We start from the raw sequence: 20304 nt of genomic DNA, 5'->3' as shown, positions 1-20304 counted from the left end.
ACACACCATACAGTACTCATCAGTTTTCATTCTGAACTTATATAATAATATTTACAACACACACAAGCTCAACATATATATTATATACCTTATCATACATAGGTACACGCATGCATGCATAGATACATACATTCATATCACATCACATCACACACACACACACACGCGATTCCAGTATTCCACATAGTATACAAACAAGCCGCCCAGTCCTTCGTTATACATGAGAATAAATCTCAAACACACACACACACACACACACACACAGACATAAACTCGTAAAAATATTTATTTTCAAAATATACACGTCGGAATATAGGTACATTCGCTTGCATTCACACATTCCTCTCCCCGACAACATACGGAAATATTAATTATAATATATATATATATATATGTATATATGGTGAATCGTTTAATCGTTTACAGATGATAATGAGTTTCATTCACACATTTCTCTAGCACAACACACTTACACTCATATGCCCATAGGATAGTTCATACATATTTAGATACTTACATAGTCGCATATTATATACATACATACACACATTCATCAGGTATCACAAACACCCAAACATATTATAATATATATGTATATGCAGTATTCATATATATTTAGTTTATGTACATATATTCACACATACAACATCACAAACACACACACAACCAAACATATTATACAGCTTATAGGTACATATCAATATATTAATACACAAAAGTCATACTTACAAAAAACATAGTCGCAATTACGTAGATGCATTTAAACATTCCAATCCATCCACCCTAGAAAGTATTTTCACCCCCGCCATCCCTCGTCAATTACGACTACAAAATTGTAATTCCTATTAAAATACATAGATCTAACTATTTTATACAGCTCAAAGGATTACTCGACAACATACACAAAATTATATATTTATGACACACAATATTATGAATTTGTGTAACTAGTAGGTTAGGTAGGTAGGTTAGGTTAGTATACTAAGGAGAATAGAGGATATCGACTCTGAGGGTCTTGGACGTCGTCTTTGAGTATATAGTTTGGTCACTAAATGCAAAAATTATAGTATCCTATTTCGACTTCACCGTTTATATACCTACTACATTTATTTTAATGTTTGAAATAATACAACATTTAATCTAATATATTTGAATTAAACACAAATATGCTTATACTTACTTTTCATTTTATATTTTAATTTTTGTGTAAAATAAAAACAACCGTGATATTTAAAAACAAGTTGTAACAATTATAAATATAATAATATAACATATTTATATGTTTCATAACACTTATGTATATAATACGAACTCTACCTTATGTACGATTAACTGCTGATCGATACATTAATATTAAAACACACACACATAATTGCAAGGGCTATGACCAACACACACCATGGATTAGTAAAGCAGTTCACTATACACCTCATATCTCAATACACACTACGACTATGTATGACTACGATACAGTCACATATTATAATAGAACATAGCTTAGGAATATTATATTTGCGAGTATTATTATTATTTGTCAGTGCTTAGTAGACAATAAACCATAATTATAACTGAAATGGAATCCTAGTAATTTAAATATATTATTTAAGATTCTGATATTTACATATCTGCCCCTAACCTATGGTATTTATATCTATAGGATCCTACGATTCTCCCTGAATATATTATATTTAACTGCTCGTCCCCCCGATCATGATACAAAGTTTTTTTATTTATTGGTAATAATGCTACATAAGGTTACACCACAGCCGTCTCAATCAACATTCGCCAAACACCCCGCACCAGCACCTACGCAATGTGAGACGTAGATTATTCTAATATTTATAGGAAATTAAATAATTTATATGAAACAAAAAGACACGATATATAAAAAGTATTTTCAATTATTAAAATAATATTAAGGTTTACAATAAATATTTACAAGGTTCTTACTTATCCATTAAATGGACTATAAAATTGTATCATTATCTGAGTAACATATATTTCTCGGTATTTCGTCATCTTCTAGGTAATAATATATAAAAACGTATATGATGCCTCATCTATATTATATATCCAACGGTATATTAATTTTCATATCTCCTTTATACTTTCGAACCAACGGATACATTATGTATCAAACAACGTCTTGATCAATTGTTATGTAATACATCTGAGAAAAACAACATTCATCAAGACATGCATCTACATGTTTGTATGCTAATAAAACCTTAACTATTGTTAATCAACAATTGATATATTTTAAGAACGAATGAGAAAAACATACATGTAAAAGCCATATCACTTGTGTAATATTTATTTTTTACATTATGTATCACACCTACCATATTATTATTACACATATACCCCTCTTGATCACTAATCCTTAATCATTACCTATCACTTATTCTTGATCCCTTGATCCTCTGATCTCGTGTTCTATATTTTTCATACCTGTGCATGAGAAAACACATACACGAACGCGCATACAACAACTTACATATTATCAATAACCTGACCGACATATATATATATTAATTCATGCATGTACACGGGAAAACACACACACCATTACCAGTCACATTCACCACCAACGAAACACTCTAGAAAACATATTTTTTCACGCTTACATATGAGAAAACGCATGTGTGCTTGCACATCAACAACTTACATATCACTCAAGTGGCCGATGCGTATATTTTATCAGCACATACGTAAAACAGTCATATCACTTGTATAATATTTTTATTTTACCGTGTGCATACACACAGGCATATAACACCACCGCCATATATTATTGTATAAGTTATAATATCGGAAAATTAAGAACTATTAACAATATCTCTCATTTCAGCAGATACTTTATGTGGTTTATTACCTAAATTTAGAAATATACAATAATTAACGTCACATCTGTAGTACCTATCTTACCAACATCTTTATCAATTTAACAATTAAAAATTTTCATATTATTAGTCATTTTCCATACAGGCTCATGCTACAATGTGCATACATGTGGGAACATACATACATTCTTGTTATTGTATGTTTATATACACAATACTATCAGGCTAACCTATCCTGAATAATATTACAGATACTTATATTTTTAATCAATCATACATACATTGAAATATTGTATGAGATTACATTAGACTAAAATCATAGCTTATATATACATACACGGATTATAGGTATATACGAGAAAAAATAAATCTCTTTAACTGTTATTATTGTTATTATTATTCGTCAAGTGTAGTGAGAATTATAATATATATATATATATATATTATATATAACAATAAGTAAAAAAAAAAAAATAATACTAAAAACTATTATCAACCCATCACTTAGTTCTATAGTTACCTACATGAATACGCGATACCTAGTATGATATTATGAAAACCCACATTAAATCATATATACATATTCGATATTACAAACGCCTAAACATATTTTATAGTTAACATAACTATATATACATATTAACATTCATATATATATATAGGTACACATCAATAAGTCATCTACATAATATAGGCATACACATATATTACTTACATAGTAAGCACACACTTGTATACCTATATCCTTACATATTTGATATTCTTATATATTTAAACAGTATTCATACATACATACATACATACATAGACTCGATTATTTCAAATAATAATTCACATAAAATATTTTCGGTATATAATTTATTCAATACCTGGATTCTTTAACATATATTAATTATTATATATTTACATTAGATAGGTACATGAAATATATCACAACGTCGCCGTGGATACTGATGTAACGATATCCAATATACAACAATTAAATGCAATATAGTACCTGATCATATATTATAATTTACTCATTTTTTCGTTAAATACGTAGGTAGAATTTATGCAGAAACCTAAAAATATACTCAACAATGTGAATATACATTAAAATGTACTGATTTTGATAAAAAAAAAAAAAAAAAAAAACATAGCTGTCTGTGTGTAAATACAGAAATCTTGCTAAAATAAGTAAAAATATCAAAATCGCAATAAAGCATATTATGGAAACATCACAATATTTTAGTAAAAAATGGGCAAAAATATCATAATTTCATTAAATAATATGTAATATTATAAAAAATATCATACCCATGTCTAGTTTATTACCATCAAAATATATACAGTTTAGTTATTAAATGTATCTAAATGCATGACCATCACTATAACGAGTCATTATTACAAGTCTCAACATCCGAAACATATCGTTGCACTATAATATAATAGTTAATACATACATACATACATGCACACACATACACACGTACATACATTTGCATACGTATTTACTTAAACAGCATTCGTACATACATATAGACGCGATTGATTATTTCAAATAATAATTTATATAAAATACTTTCGATATATACCTATTTTATTTAATACCTGAATTCTTAAACATATATTAATTATTATATATTTACAGTAGATACATGAAATATATCACAACGTCGCTGTGCATACTAATACTACAATTAAATGCAATATAATACCTACAAAATCATATTTAAATTCCATGGTATTCGATAATGAGAAAGATAATATTATATTATAGTTATTTTCATCACATATTAGCAAAAACAAAATAAAATGTACCTACGTCAAGCTGTGATAATCTTTCACTTATGATATCATATAGTAAACCATATATATTTCAATTATTTTTAACGCATATCTTACACAGATGGCCCAGCATTTATTTTATACAAAATAATAGGAGTTTATTATTATTTATACAGTTATATCTATACTACATGGATGCTTATCACTGATACTTTTCATGTATTAGGTATTCTATATGCTTACTTTGTAAAATAATCATGAAATCGCTTGTATATTACCTTCACAAGCTTGGAAATATATATATATATATATATATATATATTTTTCTAGTGAAAATTGATAAAAATACCTTAATTTCTCCCAAATTATTATATTAGGTATATTAATGTCGATAAAATCTTATACAAATATAATTTCTATGTCAAGGACATGTCTAAAATATCGAAAATCTCAATAATTACATATAACTATAGTCTGCAAATCATTCCATCAATCATATCGCATTAGATATATTTCAAGTTTTATGACTCATACATTATATTATGTTAAAACATGTAAACATTTCATAAATTCAATAAAAATGTGTTCAATTATCATAATCTCACTGTAAAAATAGGTATATATAACTAATACATACCTTTAAAAACCGGTATTTTCATAGATACTTTTGCTAAAAGTTATTATTTTTATTTAAACATCATAAAAACTGTATTCATAGAGCCTCACTCGTCAGCTATATAATATAATATACCTATACTCTCATTACAATCTTCACTGATTTTCATCACTATACCTGTCTCGAAATACACAAATCTATAACACGTCGGTCAAGACCACTATATTTTTATGATTTTCCATCAATGTAACATAGAAATCATATATTTGTCTCCAATTATCGCTAAATACATGAGGGTATTTATGCTGAAACCATACCCGTTCACCTATTTACTTCACAAATAATGTAAAACACACGTATATTACCATCACAAGTTAGGATATATCTTGCCATCTCTAGTAGATATTAAATAATTAGTCATAGTTTGGTTTTATATAGGTATAAAATAATAATAATATAATATTATATTTTTATATTCGATCGTACGTATACATACTGATCATAAATATAAACATATTTATACTCCAACACATATAGGCACTATTCAGATCTTGATAAAACTATCTGAATAAGACGATACGTATATATTAAAAATCTCGCAAAAATGTATAATTTCAACAGTCTACAATGCTGATATAAATATAGCTTTTATTGTATTCGACTTTACTCTAAATAATTGATAGGTACACATATTTGTATAATAATATCATATTTTCAATGAAAATATATACAAACTTCATATTCGTATTAAAAAATCATATTAGATGCATCCACGTGAGAAATATTATATTTCTGTAGTTCTCATAAACATCAGCATATTTATACCTCAAATATAAACTATTTTCATACTAAATCCATATACAAATATCGTAATTTTATTAAAAACACATAATTATTATCATTATCATCATAAACCGTTATACATAATATGATGATTTCATACGTTAACTGTTTAACTCAAGATACATTAAAGATCATCCAATTCATAATTAACATCCGTACGGTTCGAATTCAGAAATCACAATCACTCGCATACGTGCACGACTATATTTCCCCCTCCACCCCTCCACTAGGTTAGGTTAGTTTCCTGTAGGTTAGACTAAAAAAAAAAACAAAAAAAAAAAAACAAAAAAAAAAAACGAAATAAAAAATACAAAAATTAAATTAAAGGTCATAATCCATTATGACTCTTTACTTCATCCTTCACAGAGTGTAGATGAAGTAATCTTTAATCGTATTAAAGATCATGATCCATTATGACTCATTACTTCATCGTTCACAGAGTGTAGATGAAGTAATCTTTAATTTAATTTTTGTATTTTTTATTTCGTTTTTTTTTTTTTTGTTTTTTTTTTTTTTGTTTTTTTTTTTAGTCTAACCTACAGGAAACTAACCTAACCTAGTCGGAAATATGTTTTCAATGGAACTAGCAGCCATACAGCCTTTAGATGATAAAATAACTCAATTTTCGGACTATTTTGTAGATACATATATATAAGAGGATTCAATGTTTCCACCTCATATATGGGCAGAAAAAAGTTCAAGCATTCAGCGTACAACCAATGCATGCGAATCTTTCCATACCAAATTTAATAGCTATTTTGAGTCTCCGCATCCTAATATAAATAAATTTATCGAAGTTTTAAAACTAATTCAGACTGAGACTGTAATTTTAATACAAAGTTCTAATAAGCCTAAACTACATGGTCGATTACAAATTAGAAACAAAATAATTTTCATTGATACTCAAATAAAAAAACGAATGAAAAAACAATATCAAATTTTGAGTACCAACAAATATTGGCTAAAATATAGGCCTAAGCAATGTTAAAAATAATATTTTTTGACTTATTGACTAATTGATTTATCATTTTAGATTCTGAGCGCTTCGATGAATGTATTAATTTTACAATGATGAGTGTTTTTTTTTTTTTTTTTTTTTTTTTAATTTTTAATTTTTGTGTCTGTCATCAACTTTTAGAATAGTAAAAGTGCTTGGATTTTCTTCAACAGTAACTTTTTTGATAGGAAAGTGAATCTAGTTAGTACTTTGAAGGGTCAAAAGTAAAAATTTCCCAGTAGTTTTCATAAGCGACGTGAAAAACAAAAGAAAAATTAAGGAAAAACGGGAATTTTTACGCAAAATTTGTTTTCGAGAAAATCGATTTTGGTTTTTGGTGCAACTCTAAAACAAATGACTGTAGGGACATGAAATTTTGACTGAATGTTTATATTAGCATTTTCTATACACCATAACATTTTGAAAATATTTTGACTCTTTTTAAGCTGTTTACGGACATTGTCATTTTTCAATTTTTTTAGTTTTTTTTTCTATAAATATCAATAAAATTGTATTTGTTTAGTAAAAAAGCTTGAAAATTTAATAAAAGGCTCCTAAGTTATTGTTTCAAAGGCAGATGAAAAAAATTAAAAATCCTTAGTCACAGTTTTTATTTATAAGCATTTAAAGTTCAAATTTTGACAAAATAAGGAAAAATCACGAAATTCAGCAAATTATTTTGATTTGATAATTCATAAAAATTTTTCTTTTAAAATCTAAGATTTTAAAATGTAATATAAGATTACTCATAAGTTTGTCTACCTTTATCAAAAAAAAAAATGTCTACAAGAAACTTAAATTAAATTTTTATGAGCGTCTGAAATTTATATTTTTACAACATTTGATATTCACTCCATTTCTGATGTAATAATTTTCTTATTTATTTTATTGTAATTAAAAAACAAGTGACTGTAGATACTTGAAAATTTCACTTAATGTATATATTAGCATTTTCTATACACCATAAAAGTTTGAAAATATTTTGACTTATTTTGAGCTGTTTACGGACATTGTCAGTTTTCAATTTTTTTAGTTTTTTTTTTCTATAAATATCAATAAATGTTATTTGTTCTGTAAAAAAGCGTGAAAATTTAATATAAGGCTCCTGATATATCATTCTAATAGCAGTTGAAAAATATAAAAAATACATAGGCACAATTTTTTTTTATAAGCATTTAAAGTTTAAATTTTGACAAAATTTATCAAATTTATAATTTATTAATTATTTTGTAGTTAAAAATGTATAAAATCTTTAACTTATATGGCTAAGGATTGAAAATTTAAAACAAGGTTCCACGTAAATAGGTTATATATAAATTACTTTATTCACAATAATATCATCAAATATACTTGGTAATATCATAGGCTGACTGACCGTTTTCGCTCAGATTCGTTTTTCTTATTCAATGATATTATATCATTGAATTCAAATTTAACACCATCCATTACAGTGACCCACCTGTAACCTACTGTACAGCAGAGTGACATCCACTTATCCACCTTTTTATAGTTGTGTTATTTGTATATAAATGTCGTATATTATACCTATTTAGACTTATTTTTTTTAACTGAACTATATATTTTTAAGAACCTAACGACTTAGTTATTTATAATGTATACATGTAATTTAATATAATATAAAATTTTCAATTAATATTACTTTTATATTATTATTGTTGCTTATATTATTATTTTTTTGTACCTATAATATAATTTAAATTAAATTTAAAAAATATTTATTAATTATGTTAATTTTATAAATTTATCTATTTATGTTGATTTTTTTAGTGAAGTTTATGAACCACTACTTAATTCTGTACGGGAGGCAACTAGTGTAAAAATTCTTCGGAGGCAACTCGTATATAGTTATGAACTACCTGGTCATCGGAGGCAACTAGTGTATATTAACCTTTTTATTTACGATAAGGATGGGAGGCAATTCGTATATTTTGGGAGGCAACTTGTATGCACCGACCTGGATTATGACAGCGATGAGCTGCAGGTAATGAATAATGGGCGATGATTGCTGGCCGTTAGCATCGACGACGTCAACACCCAGAATATGCTCAGACAACTCTGATCGTCCGTGTAAGTATGTCTTACTATATATCTATCTACCATACATAATGGTTGACTGGTGACTGGTTGTGCATAATGCAACTTAAGTTATGAAATGTGTAGTTATTAAAAGTATGCGTAGTTCCGACGGAACCATAATGTGTGCGCTGCTAGCGACACGGCATACTGATCACACGCACACACTCAGGTTCATTATCTCCATATAATTTTCAAGATTTTTTTATATTCTGATGTGTATTATACCCGGAAATTGATTTATTTTTATTGTTTTGATAATGACTTTTAATTGAATCTTCTGAATTCTGGTCCTCATTGAAATTACCTGTACATTATTAATTTTTGGTTTGTAATGAATATATTTTTGTATAAATACGGTATTGTATTGTATAAAGAACCTTGGTCTATACACAAATTATTTGAATGAATGTTATTAATGTTGTCAGAGTTGTTGAACCTGGATATAACACTGCAAGAAGTAATTGTATTATTTGAGTTTACACTTTCCAACTTATCATCAGCATCAGGATTCATTTGCATTTGATTCTTAGATATACTTGTTCTTATAATTTATAAAAAAAAAATCAATGTATTCATGTTTGACACCAGGAGTTTTCAGCAGTCCACCTAGTTTTTAATTGAGGTCCGCGAACACATATTAAGCATAGCATGTATTTTCTTAAACCATTTTTAATAATTTAAAACTGGTTTTATTACAACAAATGTGACCCATTAAATGTTTTTTTTAATAGGTTGCTTCCTGCCTAAAAAGGATGAAAACCCCTGTTAACACATTTTACTTATTATGAAAGTATAATAATATTACCTCATTGTACTTATGATCATGACTAGATGAATGAATTAATAAAACTGGAGCATTTACAACATTAGTCAAATTATTACAACTCTCAGAAGGAAAACTTAAATTCGGAATTTTTAAATTATTGTCACATGTTTGTTTATTACTGGTAGAATTGGTTTTTTAATTTGTTTTGGTTTTGATCAAATATGCTAGAAATTGAATCAAATAACACAATTATTAATTACAAAATAGGTAAGTAAAGTACCTAAATAATTTAGATTCAAATATGTATTTTACTACAAAATTATAATTTATTTTATTAAATCCAAGAAAAAATTATAACAAACTAAAATATAAATTAAAACAACTGGGGAACATATCATTGTTTAACCAATACATTTATCGCTCAGAAACTAAAAATAAAAATATATTATACAATTAATAATTAAACTACTATTTTTAGTTTCTTTTATTTATCATTCCATGGCTTCAGAAACTTCAGTGATTTCATACATAATGTTAAATTCTAAAAAATAATAATGTTACTACTCCTAGTAAGTTTTACACTCTTGCCGAGGCAACACGAGGAAACGCAAACTCAAGATTGTAATAGGCTGTGTGGATTGTGTAATTGATATAATCTTGATAATCTTTGACATAACTGGAGCTGTCAGAAAAAAATGAACAGTTAGTTAATTAGAAGTCCACAAATACAGTATATATTCTTTAATTTGAGTAGGTATTCCATAATAATTTTTTTTAATTATACTTTATATATGCTCAGGGGTTCCAAAACATTTTTACTCAAGGTTATGTTAAAATTAAAAACTCTTTGCAGGCCAAAGTATAGTAAAAATATGCATTGTATATAAACACATATCTTACAAAGCTTAATCATTTTGTTTTTACATTACGGGTCGAACCCAGTACAACAAATTATACACAACGTGATTAAATAACTAATAAGGTTATATGACATACAACAGTAGAAAAAACATAATTTATAAATATAGCTTGACTGACTAATACGTAAGAGAAAATTAAGAATCAGTATTTGCAATGTGGATAAGGCGTACAACTTAAGAGTTAAGAAAATAGGTAGATGAAGAGAAAGGTATTTGGAAAGGGATAGATAATAAGTAAAGCGGCAAGGAACATTGAAATTTACACAAAATAACAATAATTCAGGATGGTTGTTTTTAGAGGTGAGAAAGTTTCTTAGAAAATAAATATTTGCCTAATGTTTGATCTATAACAACGATTCTTAACTTGGGACCGCCAACAAATTTTTTAGGGTTGCCAATACATCACATAAGGCCCCGTTCAAACCAAAAAACATTTGTCAAAAACAAATGTTTCTGAGAGTGTTGTTGACAAATATTTACGTTACTGCTTATGATGGGAAACAAGAAACATTATCGACAACAAATATTTCTTTGGTAAGGACGGGGCTTAAAATAGCTAATGAGGATATCTTATAAATATAAAATACAAAAATATATTATCATCGATAGCCAAAAATTAATAGTTCAATTCATTCAAACAATAGGTTGGGACAGATTTTTAGTAACAAGAATATAGGTCAATTTTGGATCAAAAATCAGTATGACTATTCTGTAATAATCAAAAAAGTATTAAGAAAGTTGATTCCTTTTTCAACTATATACTTATAAAACAGCATTTTCTAAGATTGCTACAATTAAAAATAAATTGATAAATCGGTTGGAATGAGTTAAACAAAATTGGTTGAGCCAAGGATTCTAACAGTTGTTTTGTCTGTACAATCTGTTACTATTCCAAACCTGTTATCCTTATTGATAACCAGCCTTGTATGCATTTCCTCTTCTTTGATGGTAAGTATTTTTAAAGTACTGCAACAGTTTGGTAGTTAAAAAGATCAATGCATAGTGCATAACATGAAAATGATGTGTTCTTACCCTTCATTCTTTTGTTCCGGATTAGTTTTGCATGTACCGTTTATATTTTTTAACATAATTTCTTCATTTACATATTCATTGTTATCCAACGAATCTTTTTGATTAAAATTATTCTCGCAATAACTAAACTAAGATTTTTTATTTGGAGTCATTGTCACATAAAACAATTAATGTTTAGCTTCTCTGCTATAAGAAAATATATTCTATAGTAATTCTATAATATGTAACAATACTATATTTGGTGCCAATCACGGCTAACATCATTCCTAGGATTTTGGTAAAAAAAATAATTTTATAATTTAATTTATTAAAATTACAAATATTCATACTGTTATGTATTTTAAATCAAAAATTAATTTCTTATTCATTCTTAAAGTTAAGAATATTCACATAACTATTAAAATATAATATTATATATTAACTGTAAAGATTGAAATCTCTTTTAAATAATGTTTATGGTTGTATTTAATTTAAAATATAAATTAATTTACACTTAAATATTTTTCATGACATCCTGACATTTTGCAAAAAGTTTTTACATGTGTTCAATTTGCTGAGTTAGTTTTTGGATCACATCACTCATGGATTGTTCAGAGGTTCTACAAATGAAATAATATTAAAATTACAATACAGATATTTTAAAATTAATTGTTAGGAAACAATATGGAAGCATAAGACTAACCTTTTGCATACAGCATTTGACTGATTATGCTTGTAAAGGAATCTCTTATTTGTAGATGTTTCACAATTTAATGTAACAGTTTGATTCTTTATTTTTATAGATAAAATAAATAAATAATAATAATAAGGAAAGTAAGCAAGTTATTTATTTTATAAAATGTTATTTAAGTTATTGATTATAATATAATATAATAGGACTCGGTCAAATATTTGAGAATTGTGAAATATGTAGTAAATTAGTTATGAAATCTGTATAATATGTGTACTTAATTCATAGTAAATGTTAAAATTACCGTCATTGTTTTTTAAGTAACACTATATTATAGCAATAATGTAATAATGTAATACTATATTACAAGCTAAAAGCTTAAAAGAGATAGATAACCATGTAACCTAACGTAATATTTTTGTATCCTACGTAATTTATGATGGTTTTTGAATAAAAAAAAAAAAAAAAAAAAAAAAAAAAAAAATTATAAAAAATTAATACTGATTTTTTTTAGATAAAAATTTATTTATTTTTCAACACAAAAAATAAATGTGCCTATCATATTAAAAAAATGACTCACATTGTACTCAAATTCAGATTCTGATATTGATAGTTCTCTGTTTTATTTTTGCCAGTATTTAACTCTGTATCAATTACCTTAGAATAAAACTCATGTTAGATATAATATTATACTACCTATTATAGTTATCATATAATCAATTCAAATTAATACATACTTCATATTTTGAACTTGATGGTACAACAATTTCATTGGGAATTTTATCTGCCATTATAAATTAAATACTAGTATAAATATTAATACATTTGTGAGGTTTACATTATAATATCTGTACATATATAATAGGTACGTAGGGGTAAAACTAAAACCCGGGGCGGGACCGATTCCATTCCACATGTGATAACAAAATCAATGTTGTCGCAAATATATTTGTTAAACTCATATAATTCTTTATTATTTTAGCAAAGGTGAAAAAAAATCGTAAATTATATTTTACAGTGATGCCCGTATGGCCACTCGCTCGCTGCGACAAAAAAAAAACGAAAATATCCACCGAATTGTTGTGCAACACCACCTCAAGTTGGTCACAGGTTAACCACCGTAGAACCACTCTTAGCATTTTCTCTTATCACTCACGGACATCCAGGTATCTAGACACGGTCTTTATTTTTTCGGGTCATTTCTTCTGAAGGTAAGTTTTTATTATTTTAATGCATTATATTAATTAGACGAAAAAATACATATCCTAATATTTATTACTTATATAAAACTTGTCCTTTAGGTATTTTTATTAAATATTTACCTTAAAATTGATATTTTGGACAGTAAGAGACGAGGCACAATGAGACAATTTTTTTTTGTCTTATACTCTTCAAAGGCGTTATTGTCGTTCTTGATGGCTGGTTAAGTATCGGTTAAGACTAAGCGTCAAAATTCATCGGTCTCTAAAGAAATCCTGTTGTTTATTGTTATCAGAAATTTTAAAAACGGCCCTTAATGTATAACATCTAATGTGTTAAATTGTATTAAAATAGCGAATATTTATTAATACTTAATTAGTGTTCTTTTAGGGCTAGTAATGGTTAAGAACCTAGTCAGAAAAACCAAAAATGGAAGTTTTAGTGTTTTAAAACAAAATAAATTGAATGAGATTTGTCTCTTAGAAAAATGAATGTCTCAATGTGCTACTCAAAACCCCTCTCCCCTACACATTCTAAGATAAATAAACTGTATTACTTATTTTTTTTGGCACTTAAACTCTTATTACTAGCATGGTTGATTAAACATCAATTAGACTATTCAAATTAATATTCATGTAATTAGTGATTTTAAGTTAACACTGAGTAATAACTATAAAGGTAAAAAAATATCACTAAGTTTGTACCTAAAGAGGATTTAAATTCAACAATTCACTAAAAAATATGGTGTACAAACAATCTCAAAAGAATATGTTGGTAACGGTGTACAAAAATTATTCTATAATATTTTAGAATCTTTCCATTTTTTATTAAATATTATGATCTTATTTATTTTATTTTTTCTTGAAGATTTTATTGTAATTATAAATGTGTTTTTAGTTTTTTACTATATGGCTTGAAATTTAAATTCAATTTTTGATTTTAATTTCAAGTTTGCTTATCGATAATAGTTTATTCTGATTTAAATTTGAAATAATGTATTTTTTACTAATTTTTCCTAGAGTATTTCTAACCATTTATAATGATGATAATAATTGATTTTGAAATGTCCTTTTTAGTTTTAAGGCATTCAAATTCTGGGCTTAATATACAATTTACAATGCAAAATACAAAGCAAATACCGGAACCCAGGATATGTAAACCAGCCAAATCATATAAAAAATCATCTTTTGTTGATATTTATGAAATATTGCAATCTTTGCGCAAGTAAGTGGTAAGTGATTTAAGCTGATAGATAAATACTAAAAATAAATTTTTGTTTTAGTGGTGAAGTTTTTTGTGACATTAAACTTGAAACAGAAGATAACAAAATAATATTCGCACATAAAGTAGTTTTAGCATCGGCTAGTCCATATTTCTATGCTATGTTCACAAAATTTGTAGAAAGGAATCTTGATCTTGTTGTAATAAGACAGATAGACTCAATCGCTTTACTGCTCTTAGTAAACTTTATTTATTCGGGGCAAATTATAGTCACTGAAGAAAACGTCCAGGTAATAATAGATAAAGTTTGATTTAATTATAGAAAACTGAATTATTTAAATTGTATATTGTTTATATCTCAAGGATTTGTTACCAGCTGCAAATCTCTTGCAGTTAGAAGAAGTAAAAGAAGCATGTTGTGATTTTTTACAGACACAACTCTGCCTTGAAAATTGTATTGATATAAACACAATAGCCGATTTACATAGCTGTACGGAATTGTTAACAAGTTCAGAACGATATATTCAACAACACTTTTCGTACGAAATATTATTTATTATTAAGATTCTATAAATTGTTTTTATCATTGTTATATTTTGATCCATAGAGAAGTTGTTGGTGGTGACGATTTTCTATCTTTATCATCAGCACAAGTAATTAAGTTGATCTCCAGTGATAAACTTAAAGTTCCATCTGAAGAAAAAGTAGGCAAACTAAAATTGATTATTGTTATATTTTAATATTGGCAAAGGAAAAATTCAGTAACCTTCTAATATGTAATATGAAGTCTAATTAATTTATATTTATTGTTTTAGGTATTTGAAAGTGTTATTCGTTGGGTAAAACATGAATTGGGTTCAAGAAAATGTGTTTTACCCCATTTAATGGAATACGTACGTTTACCATTAACATCAAAGAACTACATAATAGATAAAGTTGTTGAGGAACCTCTTATTAAAAATTGTTTTAAATGTAAGTTTTTCTTTAAATATACTTTTACTGTGAATTAATTTATATTTTATATTATATATATATTTATATAAATAATTTATTCAGGTAAATATTACATCAGTGAAGCATTAAATTTTCAAATACTGAAGGCACAAGAGCTTATTCCACAAAACATCCGGCATAAACCTAGATATGGAGATAAAGTATAATTTTGTTATCATTTAATTCTCTTTCCAATATATTTTACATTTTAATATTATAAAAGGTTATATTAGTTGTTGGTGGAATGGATACTGACGTAAGTAAGAGTATAGAATGGTATGACCCAAAAACAGACCGATGGCAGTATGGACCAGAAGTGATTACAAGCCATGAAGGAGCTGGTCTAGCCGTAGTCAAAGATAATTTAGTGTTTGCTGTGGGTGGTTTTGATGAAGATAATGTTGATTCTCTTCGGTCTGTTGCTGTGCTTGATGTTTCTTCAGAATCACCTTGTTGGAAACAATCGGTTGACATGATAGTGAAAAGAGAATATCCAGTAGTTGGTGTAATAAACGATTATCTATATGTCGTAAGTAATGTTGTAATATGATAATTACTTCTTTATTTCTGTTATGAAATAGTTAATAATACATTTTAGGTTGGCGGATATAATAATGACGATGGAGATTTAAATAGTGCAGAAATGTTTGACTACAATACTCAAGAATGGCGCATGATATCTGGTTTGTCTTTTATAAGATCTTACTTTGGGGCCGGAGTCCTGGATAATCTTTTATACGTGGTAAACTATTATTTTATTATGTGATTTTAAATTTGTAATATATTTGTCATAATAATAATAGTAGGTGGAGTAAATTAAATTCTTATGAGAAAGAATAACAAAATATATCTACAAAATAAAATATTTCGTTTTGTGATTCTTTATGTGCGTCTGGATGATTGCTTAGATACCAGATAGCAGCGCTGTGTACTTCTGCATGACATAGTCGATATGTTGCTAACGTAACACTATTTAATTCTGGAGGGGTTTCTTGATATTTTTTACTGCATCATGATTACCTTGGGGATTGGTTGCTTTGTACACTTTTATTAAGTTGCTCTAAGTTCTATATGTATATCTAGACAGTAGTATTGACCATTTCACGTACATAATCCTTTTCAGTGGAGACATTGTCACCATTTTAATTGTAAGCTATAGGTAGTAATAAAGTTATTCCAATTATCAGAAACATACAAAACAATTGTATTTCGGATCTCCAGGAATCATTTTTGAGTGTTAAACCAATAAAATTAGATTGAATGTTAAAGGCAGGCACCATAACCCATAATTGGTATATCTATATGAGGTGTCAAAATTCCATTTACAAAAAGCTCTTTAATCAATGACCTTTTTTACAAAATACCTGAACAATTACGTTGAATAGGCACGTTTTTAAATAATTAATTAGCCAATAAAACGAATAATAAACGCTATAATTCAGTTCAAACGAAAGAAAATTGTTATAATAATATACTGACTATGTTTAATAAAGATATTAAAAAATAATAATGGTTATCAAGGAAATAATAATAATAACAATACCTATACTAACAATAATAAAGTTCATTGTGTATACATACATAAGTATACAACTAAAATTTTGTTCTTTGCTGATTTTAACCCCAAAAATCAAAATTTTGCAAAATTCTTTCTTAGTGCACGGTGAAATTATAATATTCATCAACCCTATAGCTCTAATAGATTCAGCGTTATTATGAATCAGTCACTCAAGACAGTCTCGTTTATATACACAGATCATCATATTTTATCAAGATTGATTTTTAATTTATAATAATTTTGAATTTATGTCATATTTAATTTGATATGCTAATTTATCATATATGTTTGTAATTGAAAATAATAATATTGTATTTATTAATTAATGTATTGATTTATGTTTATAGGTAGGAGGATATGGTCAATCATTACAGGATTTAGACACTGTTGAATGTTATCATCCCAGTCATGATACATGGAAAACAGTTGCAAAAATGTCTGTGTGTCGCAGTGGTGTTGGAGTAGGAGTTATAGACGGTGTACTGTATGCTATAGGTGGTCATGATGGATTTAACTACCTTAGTAGTGTTGAAGCATACAGACCAAGTACAGGAGTTTGGACTTCTATAACAGATATGCATTTGCCTCGAAGACATCCTGGTATATCTTGTTGTTTAATAATTCTAAATTATTGTAACAAAATATTTGTCAATATATTTAATTTAAGTTAAATTTTCGATATAGGAGTAGTTACATTGGACGGTTTATTGTATGTCGTCGGTGGATATGACAACTCTTCCGTTTTGTATTCTACAGAATGTTACAACCCACAAACCAATTCTTGGACCATGGTCACAGCGTTAATGAATGATGAACGGATTCAAGCAGGAGTAGTAGCCATTAATAGGTCCAGACATTTTACAACTTGTTAGAATTCATGATTTTGTTTTGGTACAATTTATAAAATGTTTTATTATATTGTATTATAATTGTATCTTAATTGATTTTTCATTAATTTTTTAATTTTATAATGTTTTATCAAAGGTTTTCATATTATAATCGTCATTATAACGAAAATTGGCAATTAATGATTTATAACTAGTACTAAATATATAGTATGTTTAATTTCTATTTTACTTTTCCATTGTTAAAAATTGAACATTTAAATTAAAGTTTATCATAATTCATAAGTAGTTAATACTGTAACTAACAATTATAATTAAACAAATATATACTTAAACACAATTTCTTCATAGTTATTTTTAATTCAAATTAGGATGAAATTAGAGAGGTATTTATTTATTATTTATTATAAATTTAAACAGGAATAAACCCAAAAACAATTTTTATAGTTATTAGTTTAATTGGACTTAAATCTATTTATGTAGACTGGATGACAGTAAAAATAATCACAAAAACAATAAAACAATAATGATAATAAAAAATTATATAAAAAATAAAACCATGTATAATGGGTATTATAATTATAAAAACCTTCAAAAGTATGAAAATTAAATAAGTCAACCAGAACGTCATTAACTAATTTCATTAACCAATTTATAGGCCAAACAAGTGCATAATTTGTAAAATGGAATGTAAAACGTTTGTGTAGAACTAGTTTGAAATTGAGGAACATTAAAATTCAAGCAACTGAGCAAATCAGGATAGTCTATAAAACCATTTACTATTTTATATTTTCATATTTGATTTGATTAATTTAAACTCATATTTTTTTAGTCCTCAAACTGTATGCGCTTAATATTCAAAAGATACCAAATGTGCTTAGTAATGTCCCCAGCCTACTGACAAATACATGTTGTGTAAAGTATTTGTTGTCCAGGAAGCAACATGCCAAGAGAGATGCTATTACACCCTAGTACCCCCCTCTGGATACACCCCTGGATCTAGTATTGTCTTATCTGTTCTCATATTTTAAAATGGTTCGATGACAATATTAATTATAATTTTGACTTGCCTAATGTAACCATTTGGGATTGTAGTATTGTACTGAGTACGTCTATAACTTCTAACAAATCTCTTAAAACTATTACTGAAATTATAAATTGCAGACATTTTGTCTTTAAAGATTAAATTATAATCTAATAATAATATAATTGAATCACAATGAAAGTTGTGAAATTAAAATAAATAACAACGAATTTTTAAAAATTAAAATTAAATTATTAAAACTAGATGTTTTAAATTATAATTCATAGAAATATATGTAAATATATGTATCTATGTAACAACACTAGAGTCCATGACTGATATACAGCAGCTGATGCGTAAACACTTTCATCTTACTTACCGTTACCTATTACTTATTCTTCAATCGAAAAAAAGTATTTTGAAAACAGTAAATTTAATACAGTATAGCCTGGTATAGCATCGCATTTTATTATTATAATTTAAAAGTATATATTTATTATAATTTTGTTAGTACACGAAGGATCGGAAAAAATATTACCCACGACAGTGGTGTATGTAAATATCCTACCCAGGACCCGGGGTTAACATAATTTTATTTTTATATGAAAAAATTAAATAATAAGTACCTTGTTTTTCAATATTTATATAGAAACATTATTAGATAAGTTTACTGCATCCGAGCATACCTAATTAATTTGAAAACAGTGCAAAATAAAAATTGTCTGGTCATGCCAGATCTAAATTTGAAAAGTTAGTTCAAGAATAATCAATTTTAAAAAAAGCGGGTAAGTGGATTTCGCTCTGCTCTACAGTACATAGGTTAGAAGTAAGTCACTGTATAATGGATTGTATTAAATTATAATTCAATGATAAAATATCGTTGTATACGAAAAACGATTCTGAGTGGAGATG

General features: G+C 26.8%; 1 protein-coding gene across 1 annotated transcript; it reads left to right on the top strand.

The window, feature by feature from the left end:
* Window positions 1-14832: 14832 nt before the first annotated feature.
* On the top strand, window positions 14833-18395 carry LOC132934693 (kelch-like protein 2). The gene is made up of 10 exons (XM_061001017.1): window positions 14833-14975; window positions 15034-15262; window positions 15336-15511; window positions 15580-15676; window positions 15788-15944; window positions 16029-16126; window positions 16189-16494; window positions 16564-16707; window positions 17871-18123; window positions 18208-18395. The coding sequence occupies exons 1-10, from the start codon at window positions 14869-14871 to the stop codon at window positions 18393-18395; spliced, it is 1755 nt and encodes a 584-aa protein (XP_060857000.1). The 5' UTR covers window positions 14833-14868.
* Window positions 18396-20304: the final 1909 nt, after the last annotated feature.

This window comes from Metopolophium dirhodum, chromosome 1, assembly GCF_019925205.1.
Source record: "Metopolophium dirhodum isolate CAU chromosome 1, ASM1992520v1, whole genome shotgun sequence".
NCBI lineage: Eukaryota > Metazoa > Arthropoda > Insecta > Hemiptera > Aphididae > Metopolophium > Metopolophium dirhodum.
Note: the sequence above shows the minus strand (reverse complement) of the source record. Positions and strands in the feature narration are given on the sequence as shown.

Coding starts and splice junctions, on each gene's coding strand:
- LOC132934693 (XM_061001017.1), top strand. CDS start 14,869: ATGCAAAATACAAAGCAAATACCGGAACCCAGGATATGTAAACCAGCC. Junction 14,976..15,033: donor ATATTGCAATCTTTGCGCAA/GTAAGTGGTAAG, acceptor TTTTTGTTTTAG/TGGTGAAGTTTTTTGTGACA. Junction 15,677..15,787: donor AAGTTCCATCTGAAGAAAAA/GTAGGCAAACTA, acceptor TTATTGTTTTAG/GTATTTGAAAGTGTTATTCG.